At 58.5% G+C, this 17208-nt stretch overlaps 2 protein-coding genes across 2 annotated transcripts; one reads left to right on the top strand and one right to left on the bottom strand.

Annotated features, from left to right (window-relative positions):
- Positions 1 to 1140: 1140 nt before the first annotated feature.
- BESB_002600 (uncharacterized protein) lies at positions 1141 to 4793 on the bottom strand (the record flags this gene model as incomplete). Its single annotated transcript, XM_029359015.1, has 6 exons — positions 1141 to 1258; positions 1521 to 1753; positions 2190 to 2392; positions 2675 to 2790; positions 3204 to 3970; positions 4596 to 4793. The coding sequence occupies 6 exons, from the start codon at positions 4791 to 4793 to the stop codon at positions 1141 to 1143; spliced, it is 1635 nt and encodes a 544-aa protein (XP_029221928.1).
- A 2230-nt stretch (positions 4794 to 7023) lies between these two features.
- On the top strand, positions 7024 to 16772 carry BESB_002610 (bromodomain-containing protein; the record flags this gene model as incomplete). The annotated part of the gene is made up of 11 exons (XM_029359016.1): positions 7024 to 7376; positions 8187 to 9078; positions 9646 to 9783; positions 10256 to 10315; positions 10973 to 11430; positions 11689 to 13144; positions 13603 to 14231; positions 14615 to 15088; positions 15346 to 15687; positions 15909 to 15960; positions 16341 to 16772. The coding sequence occupies 11 exons, from the start codon at positions 7024 to 7026 to the stop codon at positions 16770 to 16772; spliced, it is 5286 nt and encodes a 1761-aa protein (XP_029221929.1).
- Positions 16773 to 17208: the final 436 nt, after the last annotated feature.

The following is a 17208-nucleotide window of genomic DNA, read 5'->3' on the forward strand; positions in this document are numbered from 1 at the left end:
TAAATATATATTTTTATATTTATGTATATATATGTATAGCCGGAGCCGTGTAGCTACAAGTGGATCGCAGTATCGCGTGCTACGTTGTTTCTATCTTCTCGCTGCGTCCTTCATTTTCCTTGGACTTTCTTGTCTTTGTCTCGTGCTTGGCGTTTGTCGTCGGCCTGGCGATGCGATTCGTTGAGCACTCGCGGGCAGTCTTCTTTTCGTCGTCTTCGTTTTCCTTTTCTCTCGCTCCGGCTTCTCGCCTCAGTTCGTCCTTCTCCCTGCCATCGTGGCAGGGTGCTGCTCTCCCTCCGCGCTTCTCTGCCTCGTCTTTCTTCACACTTTTCAGTCTTATCCTTCCTCTCGCGTTAGCCGCCTCTCGCAAGTCAAACAGGCATTTGCTCATGCAGTCCCCTCTCCCCCCCTCTACCCCCGCCCCCTCGCCCCTCACGAGAAACTCCAACGCTTGGAGCGACGTGGGGCTTGTCTGTCGCCCTACAACGCACTAGAGCCGACGGCGGACTGACTGTTGCTGCGTCTCGAGAAGCGAGACGTCGAGTATTATCCATTCATCCCAGGCGCAGAAAGCGTCCCTCCAGGCTAAGCAGACGCCATGCCAGCATGATTGCCAAAGGGTTGTCACTCGGCAACGGATCTGCGGAGGAATCCACTCTGCGAAATCAGAGGCAGCTGCGCCTTGCGCGCTCATCTGGCGCAGTCTGAGCTCCAGATCTCGCGTGCACGCTGCTTTCAGTGAGAAATTGAAAACATTAGAGAGAGAAGTTCGAAGCATTGTCGCGCACCGCACGGAACCAAAACGCAAATCAGACAGACCGTCACAAATCCTTTGAAACATCCTCCCTACTTAAAAAAAACACGTGTGTCAGAATATCATCGCTGCTGGCCATGTGTCAAGAACCAGAAAACCGCCGCATGCTCACTTAGAGAAGACGACGCAGAAAGATGTCGCAGACGCACGCACAGGCGTACGCATAGTCGCGCACCCCTTGCTCGTGGACACAGAAGTATATATATGTATACACGCCTACATGTGTATATATGGTACTAGATGGAGCGACACGGACACGCCTAGACCAAAGGGCTATGCACATCGGGAAGCTTGAGCGCGTCAAAGCCTGCAAGAGTGCGTTGGCTCTACGGCTGCACTGCTGCTGCATTGTGGATCTCGCTCGGGGCGACCGCGTGGAGAAGCTGGAAAAGCCACTTCTTCGTCAGCGGCTCGTCCTGCAGCGCGGCGTGGAACGTCGCGTCTCTGAAAGACAACGAAAAAGTTTCCATACAAGGGTTAGGGTTTAGGGTTTGAAAGAGGCGAGAGGGCGGGCTGACTCACGAAACCAACGCATGCGCGACGAAGACTCACTCTGGAGGTAGGCGTTTAGGGCTTCCCTACGCACGGGTCGCGCCCGCCCTGCGCCGCGAGGACACCGGACGAGAATTGAAAAAAAGATAAAAGCGGTAAGCTGGTTGCGCGTGCGTATCGTCTGGTTTTGGCAGATTTGTTTTCGCATTCTTACTTGAGCGCGTCAGGCAGGCACTGCTTGAGCGCCTCGCGGGCGCGGTTGTTGTCCGTCAGGCGCAGGTAGCAGCGAATCACGTGCTTCAGCAGGCGCGCAGGCGGGCACTCCGCCAGCGAGGAAACCATGTTGCACAGCACCGTACTCACGGCGTAGAAGCGCTCCGCAGTCGCGCAGATGTACGACAACCCCACGTCGTCTAGAAGAATCTTCTGGACGATGAACGTCGCCACCTGAACGCGTCAACAGGCCGGCGCGCCGCCAACGTCCACAGGTGCCTCGCCGCCGGAAAGAAACCAAGCACGGCGAAGAAGAGCGCGAAAGACTCCGCGATCGGGCGCGCACAGAGAGAAAGGAAGCGAGACAAAGACAAAGCTACTGCAGGCGAAGGGCGGAAGACGCAAACAGGAATTCGCCAGAGTCACCGCAGCGCAGCGACACACAAGAAAAAAAGACTCAGCGTGCGAGAAGAGGGCGCAGACGCAACCACCTCACGCGCGGGACGGCGAATCGAGAGAGAGAAGTGAGAAAAGATAAATGGTTTCAAACAGGAACGCAAGGGAAGACCCTGCAGAGCGAGGGAGCACAGCGCTCTGACGAATCACCTGCTCTCTCCCCGCGGCATATATCTGAAAACAGCTTTAGCACGGGTTTCATTCCATTTCTCACCGTCTTGGAGAGCTCAGAGCCCGTTTCCATGATGCGGAGGCAGAGCGGAATGATTTCTGTCTGCAGCAAAAAGTTAATCACCTCCGCGTCATCGATCTTCACTAGCGCGCCAATGACGCCGAGCGACGTCAAACGCAGATACTCCAGAGGCCGCGTCTTCGAGACTGTGTTCAGGAACGGATAGAGAAAGAGAGGGATGTGCGCTGCAAAGGAAAAAGACACGACGAAAGTTCACCCTTTCAAAGAAAATTACAAAGGCCTCGGCGCGCTGCGATGACTTTGTTCAACTCAGATCTTCCCCCTAGAGCCAGTGAGAGGAGCACAACGAGAAAGCCGCGAGACAACCTAAACCCTGGAGAGCTTCTGAGTGCATCCGCGCTCGCCGAAAAAGACAGAAAATTTTCTTATTCCGTGAATGCGCGTCCTTGCTATTGCCACGTCATTCTATGCGTTCGGCTCGCGGCTATGCGTTGTTTTTCTCTTACCATTCAGGAAGGCCTGTCGCGTGTCCGGGTGAGAAGCGACGCACTGCAGCAGCGCCAGAGAGTTGCAGACGCGGTTAGACGCAGCCGCCGTCAAGGTCGGCGGAGAGAGACACGGGCTACAAACATTGAAAGAAATGGAAAAAACACGGAAACAAAACATACACATAAAAATCACCACGCGCGACACCCGTGCACTGCCGTCGTTCAGGCATTCGTCTGCACACATATACACCCTCGTGGCCGAAAAGGCCGCGGGGAGAACCTACAGCTCTAGTAGAAGTGACATACACACGAAAATCGGGAATACACCTGGGAAGACTCCACGACGGAGCGTGGAAAGATGCGCGAATCTGGAGCCATAAAAAACGCATCCAATCACATGGATCAGTGTACACGCTGCCACATGTGTGCATATAAACGTACCCATTTCTATATATGTATATATACACAACTATAGAGTAGATAAGTATATATACGCCTTATATATAGGTTTGTATATATATATATATATATATATATGTTTGCGTACTATATGGAGATGATTTCTTGGAGGATGGCGGCGATGGTGCCAAAGCTGTGCCAGAGGAGTGGCGCGAGATCTGGGAATTGTTCTCTGCGTTTCGAGAGATCTCCGAGGGCAGCCTCGCGTTTTTCCATCACGCAGATGTCAAGCAGCAGCTGGTAGATGTGTTCCTTGTCCTGCGGCGAGGCTCCCGAGGCGGAAAGCGAGGCCGGGTTGCAGAGCGACGAGGTCCCTGCGGCGGGGCTCTGCGAGAGGCCCGCGCCCCCCAGGGCCTGCGACCCGACGGAGGGGTTGCCCGCAGCGGGCGCGGGCACGTGGCACTCCTGCGCCGCGGCGCCGGCGCCCGCGAAGGACGAGGAGGAGAACGAAGACGCGAACGACGAGGCCGTTGGCGGAATCAGCGGGCGGCTCGCCTCGCTGCCGCCTTGCCTGCCCAAGCCGCCGCCGCCCCCTGCGCCGCTCCCCGTCGGCGCTGGCGCAATCATCGTCTCGAAGCGCGGAAAACGAATAAGGCCGACGAGGGAACCGCAGAGGCAACGCGAGGAGGGATCTGCCGCTGCGAGGGAAGAAGGAAGAGAGGCGGCAGATGCAGGCAGCGTAGAGAAGCGCAGGGAGGCGACGCCGCAGCGACGCGGAGGCGAAGAAGCGAGAGGGCTGCAGTCGCGAGGCGGCTGAATCGCGCGGAGGTAGAGAGGGGGAGAGAGGCACGCAGAGGCCGGGAGAGAAGGAAAAAAATGGAGAAAAGCGTTTACACGGACTGTAGCTGAGGCGGCCTACACACGAAAGGGCGACACGTCAAGGACTGGGGCAAAGGAAGAATCTTGAAAAAACAGGGAAGGACGCGCGCGGCGGGTGCGGAAGGCAGCGAGAGGAGAACGAGCCTCGAGGCAGAGTGGCTGCCGTACACCCCCGGTCGCTGAAACAAAAAGACAAACGTCTGAGCGCCTAAAAATGGGGGGAAAAAGCTCGTGAACTGCTGGCAACGAAAAAAAGCCGCAGGAGCGGATCTGCCAGGGAGCCGAAGCAAAGGGAGAAAACAGCGCCCGCCTGCGATCGAATTCCGGAGCGGGAGGGGTGCGCAGCGACTGGACCGCACCGCTCTCTCAGAGGCCTTTTGCGCGACAAAAGCAATTGAAACGAATACCAAACGGCGAGATGAAAACTGACAAGGAGGGAGGAAGCGAGAAAAGGCGAGAAAGAATTGTGGAAGGAAGACCGCCCAAGCGAAGGCGAAGCCAACCCAGATACATGCAGCCTTTCGCCCCGTGACAGCCGCGACGCGCTGTGCAGCGAGTCGAGAAAAGATGCAACAGCGGAGGCGCTGCCAACGCGATCTGGCCCCAGAGAAAAGAGAGGAAGAAAGAAAAGTGCCTCGCGGGGGATGACGCTTCGCCTCACAGCCCCTGCGACGACGAGCGCCGTCAGCGAGGCGGCTCGGGGTGAAAGGAAGCCGAGCTCGACGCAGGAGGCGGCGAAACTTTGACTGGCGTCAATGCTGTGCCTCTTCCGAGGCGCGCGTGGCTCCCAGACTGCCCAGCCTCCTGTGGCGCAGGCCTGGCCCTGCCTCTGCAGTTTGAGTGTCTCCGTTTCAGCCATCTTTGCAGCGATTTGAAGCTTCAGGCTTTCGCCCGCAGTTGAAGGTTCCAGCTCTGCCCGGGGATGGCGCGAGACGCGACTCTTGGTCTATTCTCCATCATCGGGGGGCTCCCTGCATGCAGCGCATTAAAGCTCTCTGGCTTCTCTGCTGTCTGCTGCGGAATCCGCGCTCTGCTCCGCTACAGCGATCAGGAGTTCGGCGTCTGCGACACCAGAGGAACCAGGCATGCGAGACGTCGCCGTCGCTGCGAGACGAGAGTGTGTGAACGACAGCACAGATAGCGCCAACGGCGCAGCTTTCGCTTATCGTGACTAGCCCAGCAGCGCTATTGAGGAATCTCACTGTGTTGCACAGAGGCAGTCGAGTTCAGGAAAGAGACAGACAAATCGCTAGGGAGAGAGGGGAGAGGTGCCGCTCGCTCACGTCTAGAGTCTCTTCCCTTCGCGAGAGTCCCCCGACTGTCGGCTTGGCGACAGTCCGACACGCCCCCTCGCATCATCCTTCCGCGGCTTAGCACGCCACAATTCTTTAAACCGACCTACCCAGGGCGACTGAGACGTTCCCTACGAAGCCGTATGACCGACATTTAGCCATAAGTAAAAATCAGTATATACATACAAACATATATATATATATGCATATGTGAATGGGCGGCGACACCGTTCTGCATGCTTGACAGATGCCTCTCCCTTCGTTAGCACGAATACTGAGGATGAAGCATATTTCGGCGACGCGGCACTCCGTACTCAGTTGCCCGCATAGGAGCTCGAATCCACCTCGTGTGACACAGGGGTAGACGGCAACCTCGCAATCCTTCGCGAGCAAACGGCCAGTTTCCGTCGCAGTTTCGCAACGGACAGGCAGGCTAGAGCACTGCTCCCTTCTACGCGAGGCACATGCTCTCTCATCTTGCCAGACACAGGAACGGTTGCGTACAGCAATATCTCCTTCATTCGTCGTTGTTACACACACGTGTATGTAGATATGTATGAATCTGCATGTATGTCTTAATGTCGCTCTTTACCGCGCTATCTAAAGGATGCCACGACCTGCATCAGCGCTCGATGTGGGCTGAGGTGCGTTTGAAAATGGGAAGCAGGGGTGGAAAACTACGTGCAAGCTTACATAGAAGCTGAATATTCACCCAGAATCCGGCCGATACTCACACACACACACAGCCGATTTTACACTTATCCAAGTCAACGTACACCCCATCGAGGTCGCAGCGGAGCAAACAAGTGTTTCTCGTGAGGGAGTAACCGGAGGAATGTGGGACATTCGCTCATAATCTTTTTAAGCTCGATGCCCCGAGGTTTCCTCTCCCAGCCAGCAGCGAAACAGACCTCCGCGACTGGATGGGTTCCGCGAACAAGCCTTCGAGGCTTGGTGATGGTGCAGCGTGGCGCTGCTTGCTTGTTCGCTTGTCTACGTCCTTTTCGGGTGTCCAAGTTGAGCAAGAAGTCGATATCCTATCGTTGACGAGGTTGACACGACTCCTCAGCGTGTTGAGCGTGCATGCAAAGAGCTTTCATGCCGCATACGCGCTGCCGGAGGCCTGATAGCCGAGCTAAAACCCACTCGCTGGTTTACTGCCAGCGCCTCAAAATCCTTTTTTTCCTTGTCTCTTCTTTCTGCTCCTTGAGCTGTGTCTCTTCTGTGGCATGGGAGTGCGCCCCTTGCCCCGGAAACAGTCGTCTGGCCGCGGCTCTGTGCCTGCTTCTTTCCTCTGCAGTTTCGGAGCACCTGCCGAACTAGAACAAGAGAGTCACCGTTGCGTTTCGAATGCGGATTCGCCCTTTTTTTCACCTTTTTCAAGGCGAAGAACTCTGTCCGTGTTTTCCCCGCCCGTGAGCACCCGCCTTATTCTGCTTCGCCCGCCGTTTGCTGGCCTGCGGCTTTGCGAGGAAAGCTGAGAAAAGCCCGCCAGATGTCTTCGCGTCGCGGGGTGCTCGCCACAAGGCTCGCTCGCTCGCCTTCCTTTTTCCCCCTCCTCGCGAGTTTTGCGCTTTTTTGTTTCCAGCCGAGGGAGAACTCCTCGCGTTGCCCGTTGCGAGTGTCGCTGCTTCGCCGCCTCGAGGATTCGTCGTTGGGTTGTCTCCCGGAGAGTGTGCGTCTGCGCTGTGTCTGCTTTAATGCTTTTTCCTTTTTTTCCCGTGCGCACTCAGGATTCCGCTGCCGCACACCTCCTGCATGGCTTGACGCGCGAATTTTCTGGTTTTATCCCTCAGCATGGAGCACGCAACGCCTGTCGCGCGGGGCGCTGCTGTGGCTCCTCCGGCAGGAGGCGTCGCTCTCGACGCGGGCTCCGCTCTCGCGCACACGCAGCCGCCAGCCTCTGCGCATCTCCCCCGGCACCTGAAGCGCAAGCTCGCTGGCATCATCGACGCCTGCAGACGCTGCAGAGACTTCCATCTTTTCCTCGAGCCGGTCGACGTGGTGGCGATGGAGTGCCCCGCGTACTACGAGCTGATTCAGCACCCCATGGATCTCTCCACGATGGATGACAAGCTCCGAAGGAACGAATACGCCACTGAGGAAGCCTTCCTCAGAGACATGATTCTTATCTTCTCAAACTGCCGCCTGTGAGTCACAGGTTAAAGCAAACGGACACCGAAACGCAACGTGCACGTGTGGGCAGACAGTCAGGACTGGAGCCGCCGAAAACCACAGCGCGACTCAGCGAAGAAACCTAGGGGAGGCGATCGAGGAGTGATGTCGGGAGTCAACGGTGTCTTGTCTTTGAGACTCTGTTCGCCTTCCGCTTCCTGTCCCGTGCCGGCGGTTCCGCCTCCGCCGGTGCTGTGCGGTGTGCATCCTGCTTTCTCTCTTTTATCGCGAAGGGGGGGGTTCCTTGTGTGCCTGCACGTTTAGTTCTGTGCGGTTCGTCGTTCGACTTCGTCATCGCACGCCGTGTGAATGCGTTGTTTTCTCATTTTTCCTGTTATCCGCGCGGGTCCCGTCCTGTCTTCATTCAGCTTTCCTCCGCTCTCGCTGTGCGTCAAGTGTGTCTGCCTCCTCGCACCTCGGTGTCCTCCGCTGCGTCTCCTCTGTTCGTTGCTTGTCTTTCTCGACTTTCGCTGCCCTCTCCTCTCTCCAATTTGTTGGGTTCTCTCTCTTCTCTCCAATTTTTGATGCGCTTTTATCTGCTCGCGCCTTCCCGCTGCGGTCGATGTCCTCTGTTACCTTCGCGTTGCTTTTGCTTTCGCGGCGCGTCTAGCCTTCTCTCGGTGTCTGTCTGCCCCCTCTGCTTAGTCTGTCTCACGTATGCCCCGCTCGGCGCCTCTGTTTCTATCTGTTTTCTTTCGCCTCCCGTAGCCTTGCCTCTTTGTTTTCGCGCCTTTCTGCTGTCGTGTGGACCGCTCGCGTGTTTGTGTCGTGTGCCACGCGCGCAGCTTCAACCGGCCTGGCAACCCGTCGGGCGACTTTGTCCTCTCGCTCTGCGCCAAGTCCGAGGAGAAGTTCATTGAAGAGTGGCTCAAGTTCTTGAAGGACAGCAACAAGCCCGCAAAGGCTCTGAAGGCTTTCCCTGAGTTCTTCCGCGCGCAGACGGGGGTTTCGAGCGACGACAAGGCGCCCGCGCCGCGGGCCCGTGAGGCGAACGAGCCGCGCGCGGCCGCCGCAGCCAAAGACCGAAAAGCTCGCCAGGGCAAGGCGGGCGCGCAACAGACGGCGCCGCCGCCAACGGCTCCCGCCGCCTCCTCGCCTCTCAAGTCGACCGCGCCTAGTGCGGGGGGGGGAGGTGACGCCGCGTCGCCCAACGAGGACCTGATGGCGCAGGAGGGTCGCGCGCTGGCGGATGCGACCGCCTCCGAGCCGCCCGCGCCCGCAGTCCGACGCGAGGATGGCGAGGGCGACAGCCCTGCGCCGGCGCCTTCCGTGGTGGCCTCTGCAGCTTCGTCGGCGGCGGCGTCTTCAGGGCCTCCCTTGGGGTCTTCTCGCCCCACAAAGGCTGCGCCGTCGCCGTCGCCGTCGCCGCCCGCACCCGCGCCCACGCCGGCTCCGGCTGCTGTCTCGCCCGCCGCGGCGGTCGCGTCCGCGCCGTCTTCTGGGGCGCCTTCGGGCGCGTCTGCCGCGGGCGCAGAGCCTGCCAGCGCGGGCAGCCCGTGGGCGCCGGTGCTTTCGTCTGCCGACGGGGGGAAACAGATCTACGCCGGCGACGCGCCTGCCTGCGCGAAGGCGGAGCGCGAGGGCGCGGGGAGAGGCGCAGAGCGATTGGCTCTCGGGACGCGGCCGAGCGTCCTGCCGGGCGGCGCCAAGTCGTGGCAGATCTACTGCAAAGACTACGTAAGTTAAAGCGACTCGCAGACGCATATGTACTTACATATATATATTTATATATATATTGCGATACATGCACAGATATGTATAGAGAGGTAGAGAGGCTGATGTAAATCGATAGAGGTAGATAGCGGAAACTGATATTCATAGATAGACGGGGGTAGGGGTAGATTTATGTGTGAGTACAGATTTTACACATGACCGCAGGAGTGCCTGCCTGTCTGCGTTTCGCGGTGCACGTGTGGGTGAATGTCGAGAGAGTAGATGTCCAGCGCCTCTCTTCTTCTCGGCGGCTGCTGCGTAGGCCACCCCATCAATTACTATACATATATATATATATATATATATATATATATATATATATATACATACATACATACATACATACATACATACATACATACATACATACATACATACATACATACATACATACATATGTATATATATATATTTTTACGCGTGCAGAGATGTGTAGAGGCGCCTACGCACTTGTGCGTGCATCTGTGTTTTGAGTTCGGCCTGGTGACTTTTCTCTTTTTCTCTCAACGCGCTCTGCGGCTTGGCGTGCAGATGGTGCGGCCGCTGAAGTGTGACCGATACGGCTACCTCTTTAGCACGCCGGTGATGGCGTCCGCGGAGCTTCCGCAGGCCGTCAAAGAGAACTACGCGCGAATAATCTCGCATCCGATGGACTACGGCACGATTTGGGTAAGTCTGCGGCTGTTTGAAAAACGAAGGACCTGCGTCCAGATTCGCCTGAATATCTGAAGATCCGCCTCCTTCCACGTCTCTAAATTGTTCGACCCTCTAGTGAATCGACATCCCTAAATATATAAATACATTGTTGTCTGACTGTGTATTTTTAATTATATTTTTGAGGACTTTTAGATGCATGTATGTGGACGTGTGCGCGGACGGTTGACGTCGGGGAAGAGCGCGACGCAGAGGCGCAGGCTGATTTCGTTTTCTCTGCATGCCTTTCCATTCCTCATGTATTGTCTCATTTCCTGCACCAGAAGATTTCGTCTCGTGTTCCTTCGGATGCTTTGCGTCGCTGTCTGTCGAGGGACAGCTTATCGGCGAGGCATCGAGCGCCGACGCTTTGGGTGCTTCTTGTCCAAGGCCTGTTTTTTCCACGAGATTGGTTCTTTTTTGTTTTTTCGTTTTTCCGGCTTCTCAGACGAAGCTCAGCTCGCGCTGCTACACTCATCCAGACGAATTTCGCGACGACATTCTGCTGGTACGGGACCTCGCGCGAGCCTCGAATCGACACAATGCTGAATTCGTATTTTGCCCGAGAGGCTGCATATTCGCACGCGTAATGTGCACCGCCAGCGCTTGGTATAAATTTTCAAGTGCGTATCTTCGTGTGCGTCTCCCTTCGCACAGCTCAGTGCATGCGTGTTTCTGCGTGCAGACGTGTGTATCGGCGATCTACCTCACCCCAGGCAGACGAATACCCAGTCCTGCATCATATACATATACCTATACGTAGATAGATGCATGCACATATATATATATATATGTATGTGTATATCTGTGTCTGTATTTTGAATGCTAGTGCGAGATGGAGTTCGGGGTTTTTTGAGTTGGAATTTGGAGACTTTGTTGACTGGATCGGAGGGATGGCTGTTTCCAGTTGCGTGGATCTCGCGTTTTTCTTCGAATCGATGTCGGTAATGCGCGTGCGACCTTGGAGTCGGGAGGGCGGGCGGGTTGCAGTTCGCGCGGCGCTCTCGAATGTCAGTGATGGCGTCGAGTTGCATCGCATCATGTGATGCTGCGGCGGAGTTTCTGGGGCGGGTGGGGTTGGGCGCGTCGGGGCCTAGACGTCTCTTTTTCTGCGGCGTGAGTCGCTGGTCAGAAATGCACCCGCGGCACCAGTCTTTCTTTTCAGGTTTTCAACAACTGCATGACGTTCAATCCGCGACACGACGAGGAGTGCGGCTGGCTGCACGAGGCGGCGCTGAAACAGAAGGAGAAGTTTTTAGAAAAATGGAAGCGGTGGTCGCCAAAGGTCTTTGCGGCCTTCCGGCAGGAAAAGCAGGCGGCCGCGGCCTTCGCAGTGTCTCCGCTCGCTCCGTCGCCGTTTGCGTCCGCGGCGCCTCCGTTCCCAGCTTCTTCCGCTCCCTGTTCTTCGTTCGCTTCTGCCTCCTCTTCGCCCTGTTCTTCCTCTTCTTCTCCTTCCTCTTCATCGTCTTCTTCTCTCGGCTCTTCGGTGCCAGCGGCCTCCTCTGGAACTGAGGAAAGCGAGCTTGCGAAGAGCGCGAAGGCGGTGGGCGCGACCGAGGCGGCGCCGAAGCGCGCCGGTAAGGGCGAAAATCCCCCTGGGCTTGTCGACAACACGACATACAGGTGAGACGAGTCTCTGCCGCTCTCCTCGCGTTTGTCAAAGCGTCTGCGCACGCGAGAGGGACGCTCATGTATCTATCTGTGTATCTGTATATCAATTCATAACTCTATATGTGTACACAGACAGATAGATAGACAGATGTATCGGCACATAGATATACAAATATAGACAGACAGATTCGCAGATACACAGCGCGCGGCAGTTCGGCAGCGCCTGGCGTCTGGATTCCTGCGTTTTCGCATTCCCCTCTTCCGCTTCAGGACGTTGGTGGCCGATTTGTTCGGCGAAGAAGCGCTTGAGGACGAACTCGCCTCTCGGGGCGACGACGCCTCGCTGGAGGCCTCGCTTTTGCCGTCGCCTTCGCCCCCCTCTCGTGCGACTTCCGTGCCTCTCCCGGCGCCCGTGTCCTCTGTGGCTGCGTCTGCGCCGCCGCCGTCGCTGCCCGCCTCCGCTCCGCCGGTCGCGCCTGGGCCTCCGCCCTCCGCTGGGCCTGCACACAGCCCGGCGCGGGGTGAGAAGGAGGCGAACGGGGCGGGCCTTGCCTCGCCTCCTCGCCCGCCCTCTCCGTCTTCCCCAGCTCCGCCTTCGGCTCCCCAGCTTGCGGCTCTTTCCGCTGCGGCCGCTCGCGCGGAAGGCGAAGAGACGCTCGCGTGCGATGGTGCAGCGACACTCGCAGAGGCGCCGCGCGTCGCCGCAGCGCCTCCGCCGGCCGTTGCAGACGCAGGCGTCGCTTTGGCGCCGCGAGGCGAAGGGTCGGAGCCGCCTGCCGCAGCCGAGGCAGAGCAGAGACAGGCCAGCCAGACGCCAGGTGCCAAAGCAGAAGGCGAAATTTTCCCCGCACTCGCTCCGCCGGCTGCTGCGGGTTTTGCGGCGAGCGAGCCGGGACCGGAGGCAGAGGCTGCCGCAGGCGCCGTGGCGGGAGCTGAAGCGCCGGGCGAGGAGGACGCGAAGGAGGAGAGGAAGAAAGACAAGAAGGAAAAGAAGGAGAAGAAAGAGAAGAAGGAGAAGAAAGAGAAGAAAAAGGCGCACAAATACCACAAGGGTCGACGGAGAAGCAGTGCGATAGATGAAGATATCAATCTCGCGCCTCTCCTTCCCTCGCACAACGTGCCCGACGGTCACCTGCCGCATCTTCTTCCGCCTTCCGCAGACTTGGCTCGTCTTCCCTCCTCTCATGACGTCGGTGCGCCCTCGCTCCTCACGCCTCCAGCAGGCTCCGGGCTCGCCATCTTCGCGCCTCACTCCGTCCTCGGGGCTGAGGCCGCAGGCCTGCCTCCTTCCGTGGGGGTCGTTTCCCCGCCTTTGCCTGCGCAAGTCGAATGCGTGGCGCCCGCGGGAGGCGACGCCGCGAGCATGGTGGTCGCGGACGCTTCTGGGGCCTTTCCGCTTGAAACCGAGCCGCGCCCGCCGGCTGCGCGCGCTGCAAACTTGGCGGCTGGCAAGTCTCTCGAAGATGGGCATCATCCCCATCCGCCTGCTGCTTCCTTGGCTGCGCTCTCAGCTCCCTTTCTCTCCGCCGGCGTCGCGACGCCGCAGTCCCTCTCGCCAGCCGGAGGGCCGGAGACCCCTGGGGTGTACGTACACCCCGCGCCGCCCGCGGCTCCGCGAGAAGAGGGAGCGAGCAGCGAAGGCGAGGAAGCCGGAGCGACGCTCTTCCTGCTGAACTGGCGTCATTATCCCGAGGGAGCGCGAGTTGCGGGCCTGCGCGCGGACGTGGTAAGTCACGACGCGAAAGCCGAAAAACGCGGTCAACCAAATGCCGCACGTCTCACTAGGCGCTCAGCCACGCGTTTTCGCGCTTTGCAGCCGCAAAAGAACCTTCTTTGTGCCCGCTCTCTTCAAGTGCAAATGTCTTCCTTCGCGTGTCTGCACATGCGTGCATGCAGCACAGAGAGCTGTATGTATTGCGCCGCAGTGTCTCCAACATGTGAATCTTGCAGCTGTGCCACGTGTTCAGACAGAAATACGTAAATAGACTTGCACATCTATATGAATATACATTGTGAATGTAGAACCTAACAAACTGCAATCGCACTATGCGTATCCTTAATCACTTACAAAGCAATGCATATGCGGGGCTCTGCCGTGGCTGCCTCCGGAAGGATGACCTCGAAGAACCGGGGTGCCGTGTCTCTCTCAATGTTTTGTCACGAGTACTCTAAACTTTTTCTCAGCGGCAAGCGCTACCCGCAGGCAGCGGCGCCCTCGTCCAAGTGGTGACAGGCCGCCAGCGCGTGTGGTGCAGCAGCGACAGAGAGACTTCGCCGCACGCCGCTCCAGTCGAGTCTTCCTCTTCCTCTTCTTCTTCCTCTTCTTCCTTTGCGTTTCCTTCTCTCTCTGCTTCCGTCCGTCCGCCACATCATCCGCCTGCGTCGTCGTCGCCGGCGCCTGTGAAAGAGGCTAGCGAGCGCCCTGCGGCGTCTCCGCCGCCCGCGGCCGCGAAGATTCGCTTCTCGCTCGCGCTGAAACCCCGCGGGCTCTCGAGGCTCTCGGCCGCCGCCGCGCCTCCGCTGACGTCTCCCCCGGCGCCGCGGCGGTGCGACGGCGAAGGCCTCTCGCGCTGGTTCCGCGTTGCAGAAGGCCCCGAGGCCGAGGCCGGCGGCGAGGCTGGAGCGCCAGCTGTCAGCGCATGGGGAGAGAAACCCTGCACGCCTCTGTTGCAGCAGAGAGTCGCAGAGAAGGTCCCTGAACTCAGCCTGTGGATGGGAGATAGACTCGCGCGCGGCCGCCTCTACCTCGCAGTGCCCTTCAGCTCCGACCTCGCCTCCCTCTCCCCCGCCGAGCGTCGAGGCCTCGACCTGAGGTAAAGAAGGCACTGCAGAATCTCACGTGCGAATGTTCAAACGAGCGATCCTGCAGACATTTCGCTTTCTAAAGCATGCGGGCGGTGCTGCCGCAGGGCGGGGAGCGCCGGAAGAAGACTTTGCCAGCTTCGGGGTCGCGGGCGGTGCTTGCATTCGCTTGGTCGTGTATGAGTCAGTTTCTGTAGTTGCATGCGCATGTGTAACTGCAGTTTCAATACGAGGCGAGTTCTGCAGTAGCATGCGTGTGCGGCTCTCGTTCTGGTGTTGGAGGGCGTTTGCTGGCTGCCCTCCTTGGGTGACTCAGCAGTTGCTCAGCATTCTCGGCTCTCATCCTCGTGCGCGGTGGCTGTCTTCTCGGCGGATCCTGTGTTGCGTTTTGCAGGCTGCAGGCCTCATCCTTTGCGTGCGTGAGCGGCGCGACACGCCCCGGTTCGCTGTCTGGCGACGGGAGGGACAGCCTCCTCATCTGGTATCAAGCGGAGACGCAGCTCTTGCCTGGCGTGCGCTCAGTCGTCTGCGAGGCTGCGCCAGCTGTCTCTCTCACGCGGCTGTCGTTCCTCGTCTTCCGCGACGCGTCCACTGAAGAGACGCGAGATCTAGCGGGCGTCGAGGTGTCTCTGGGAATCGCCCTTGCGCGCCCAGGCCCCCAAACCGCCACCTTGGAGACTGCCGCGGCGCGCACGCCTCTCGTGGAGGTGCTCGCCCGCCCTCCCACATGCGGCGCCAGCGACGAGGTCAGCGCCGAGGCCGACGCCGAGCGCGTGGAGAGGAAGCGGCAGCGGGATGCGCAGACCGACGACGACGAAGAAGAGCCTGCTTTGCTTGCGCTCGAGGAAGAAGAGACTAAGGCACTCACGTGAGTGCGGCAGCATCCGGGGGGGCGGCTGGAGCTTGTTTGGCCTCACCAATCGTTTTTTCCTCTTCCTCCTGGCTCCGTTCGCCGCTCAGGGACGGCGCCGCGTGAGGCGCCTCGGCGTGGCGCCTGTGTCGCTACCCTTCCCTGGATGTCTCTATGCCCTGTCTTACTTGTTTTTTTGTTCTTTTCCGAGTTTTACCGTGACCAGCTCGTTGCCGCATGCATCCTCGTTCATGCTGTCTTCCGCACCTTTGCAGGATCGTCGCGGCTGCGGTCGCTGAGACCGACGACGCGTCTTCGTTATCGGCGGCCGTCGCTCCCGCGGCAAGCTGGCTGGCGCCCGAAAAGGCGCCGCGAGCCAAATTCCTCGCGCAGCTCCGCGGCCTCGTCAGCAGGGTGGAGAACAGAGACAGCCCCGCTGGAGCCGACACGATCCTCGGCGGCGTCTCTCTCGGCGCAGCGGATGCGGAGACCTCGCAGGCGGCCTTGCGAGCCGCGCGTCGCCGCATGCAGCCCTGTCGCTTCGAGCTTCACGGCGTAAGCGCGTGGGAGGCATCTTCGCTTCAAGTCGCAAGAACTCGCCCTGCGGTTGTGGGACGGTGAACTAGCGTTCCTAACTGAATCTTATTCAATAACAAGGGAGTAATGAGCCGACATGGAGGTGCTGATACAATCCGAGGATTAAAACTCCCAATATTATCTGACTGGGCCTCTCAGCTTTTTGTGTCTCGATGCCGCCTCGGCACTCTACTTAGGAGATAGAGTTGTGCGTGCCTGGCGTACGCGTCCGGGTGTCGCATTTGCATATGCGTGGCTTCAGAGGAAAGAAAGAGGCAGACACGTTGAGTAACTTCGACCCTGCGTGCTTCGTGGTGAGACCGTCCAAGCGTAAAGGACGCTGAACGACGCGCGAGTGTCTGCCTGCGCAGTTGTTTCTGTTCTTCCTTTCCCTGCTCGTTCACACGCGCTCGCGATGAACGCGCGATTCCGCAAGAGTCCCTAAGCGCCTTTGCCGCTCTCCTCAGCAGGCCCCATGTTTTTTCTTTCTGTTGTCCTCTTTGGGCTTCAGCCTGAGCACTCGGTGCACGCTCCACGATACATTTATCTCTTGTTCGGTCTAACGTCTCGTTGCACTCTTTCCATCACATGCCTTCTGGTAATCACGCTGTCGGCGAGAAGGGAAGCGTGTTGCAAAGAAAAAGGACGTTGAATCGCGAAAGCGTCTCGGTATTTTTCTGTGTTTCCCCTTCAGACCGTTCCTCTTCTTTGGCGATACTCCGTCGCCTCGCACTTCTTCCCCTTCATGGAGCATCTGCAGCTGAACGTCTTTTCGGTGCATTTCCTTCACTTTCCTCACCTCGGTGTCTCTTCGCCGTCGCCCGCGGGGTCTCTGTCTGCCCCGCCGTCGGCTCCAGTCTCGATCGGCGACGAGGCGTCGGTCGCGGAGGCGGATCGCGGCGCGCGCGCGCCTCTGCTCGCGTCGTCTGCGGGTTTCTTGGTGTCTCTGCTTTCGGCGCATCCGCTGGAAGGCGGCGGCGCACGCCCAGCCGATGGTCACGCGTCGCAGGCGGCGACGCGCGGGCGCTCCTGCGCGGACGCCGGCGGAGGCAGGAGAGAGAACAGCAAGCCTGAAAATGTGGCGTGGAAGCGCGCGCGGACAGCCGCGATTTCAGCTGCAGGGTAGGGCGCGGGCGGAGAAGAGAGGATTCTGTTTTTGGAGGATGACTCACGAAAGACGTGCGCAGCGAGGGGGCACGTTCTGAAGCTACGCGGAGCACGAATGACGAAGACAGGAGGATACCGATCATCCTCTCGTCGCGCAGGCAAAAAAACTAGGAAGTGGGGATGCTGCTTGGCAGTCGGCTTTCGTTTTCGTACGCAGGCCTTCTCCTGGCATCCAGAAGTACGCTGGCACACTCAAATTTTCGCCGAAAATCAGAAAATCATGGGTTTGTTTGCGGGAAAAACATGACCTCATGCGCAGGCCTAGCGAGCGCGGAAGGGGAGAAGCTTGTGTCGCACGTGTGGTTTCCATTCGCAAGTTCTCCTTCGAGCTCCTTACATTCACAAACACGCATGTAAAAGGATACGCACACAGAGAGTTTTTGTGGGGCGTGCGT

This window comes from Besnoitia besnoiti, chromosome I (genome assembly GCF_002563875.1).
Source record: "Besnoitia besnoiti strain Bb-Ger1 chromosome I, whole genome shotgun sequence".
NCBI classification, from domain to species: domain Eukaryota; phylum Apicomplexa; class Conoidasida; order Eucoccidiorida; family Sarcocystidae; genus Besnoitia; species Besnoitia besnoiti.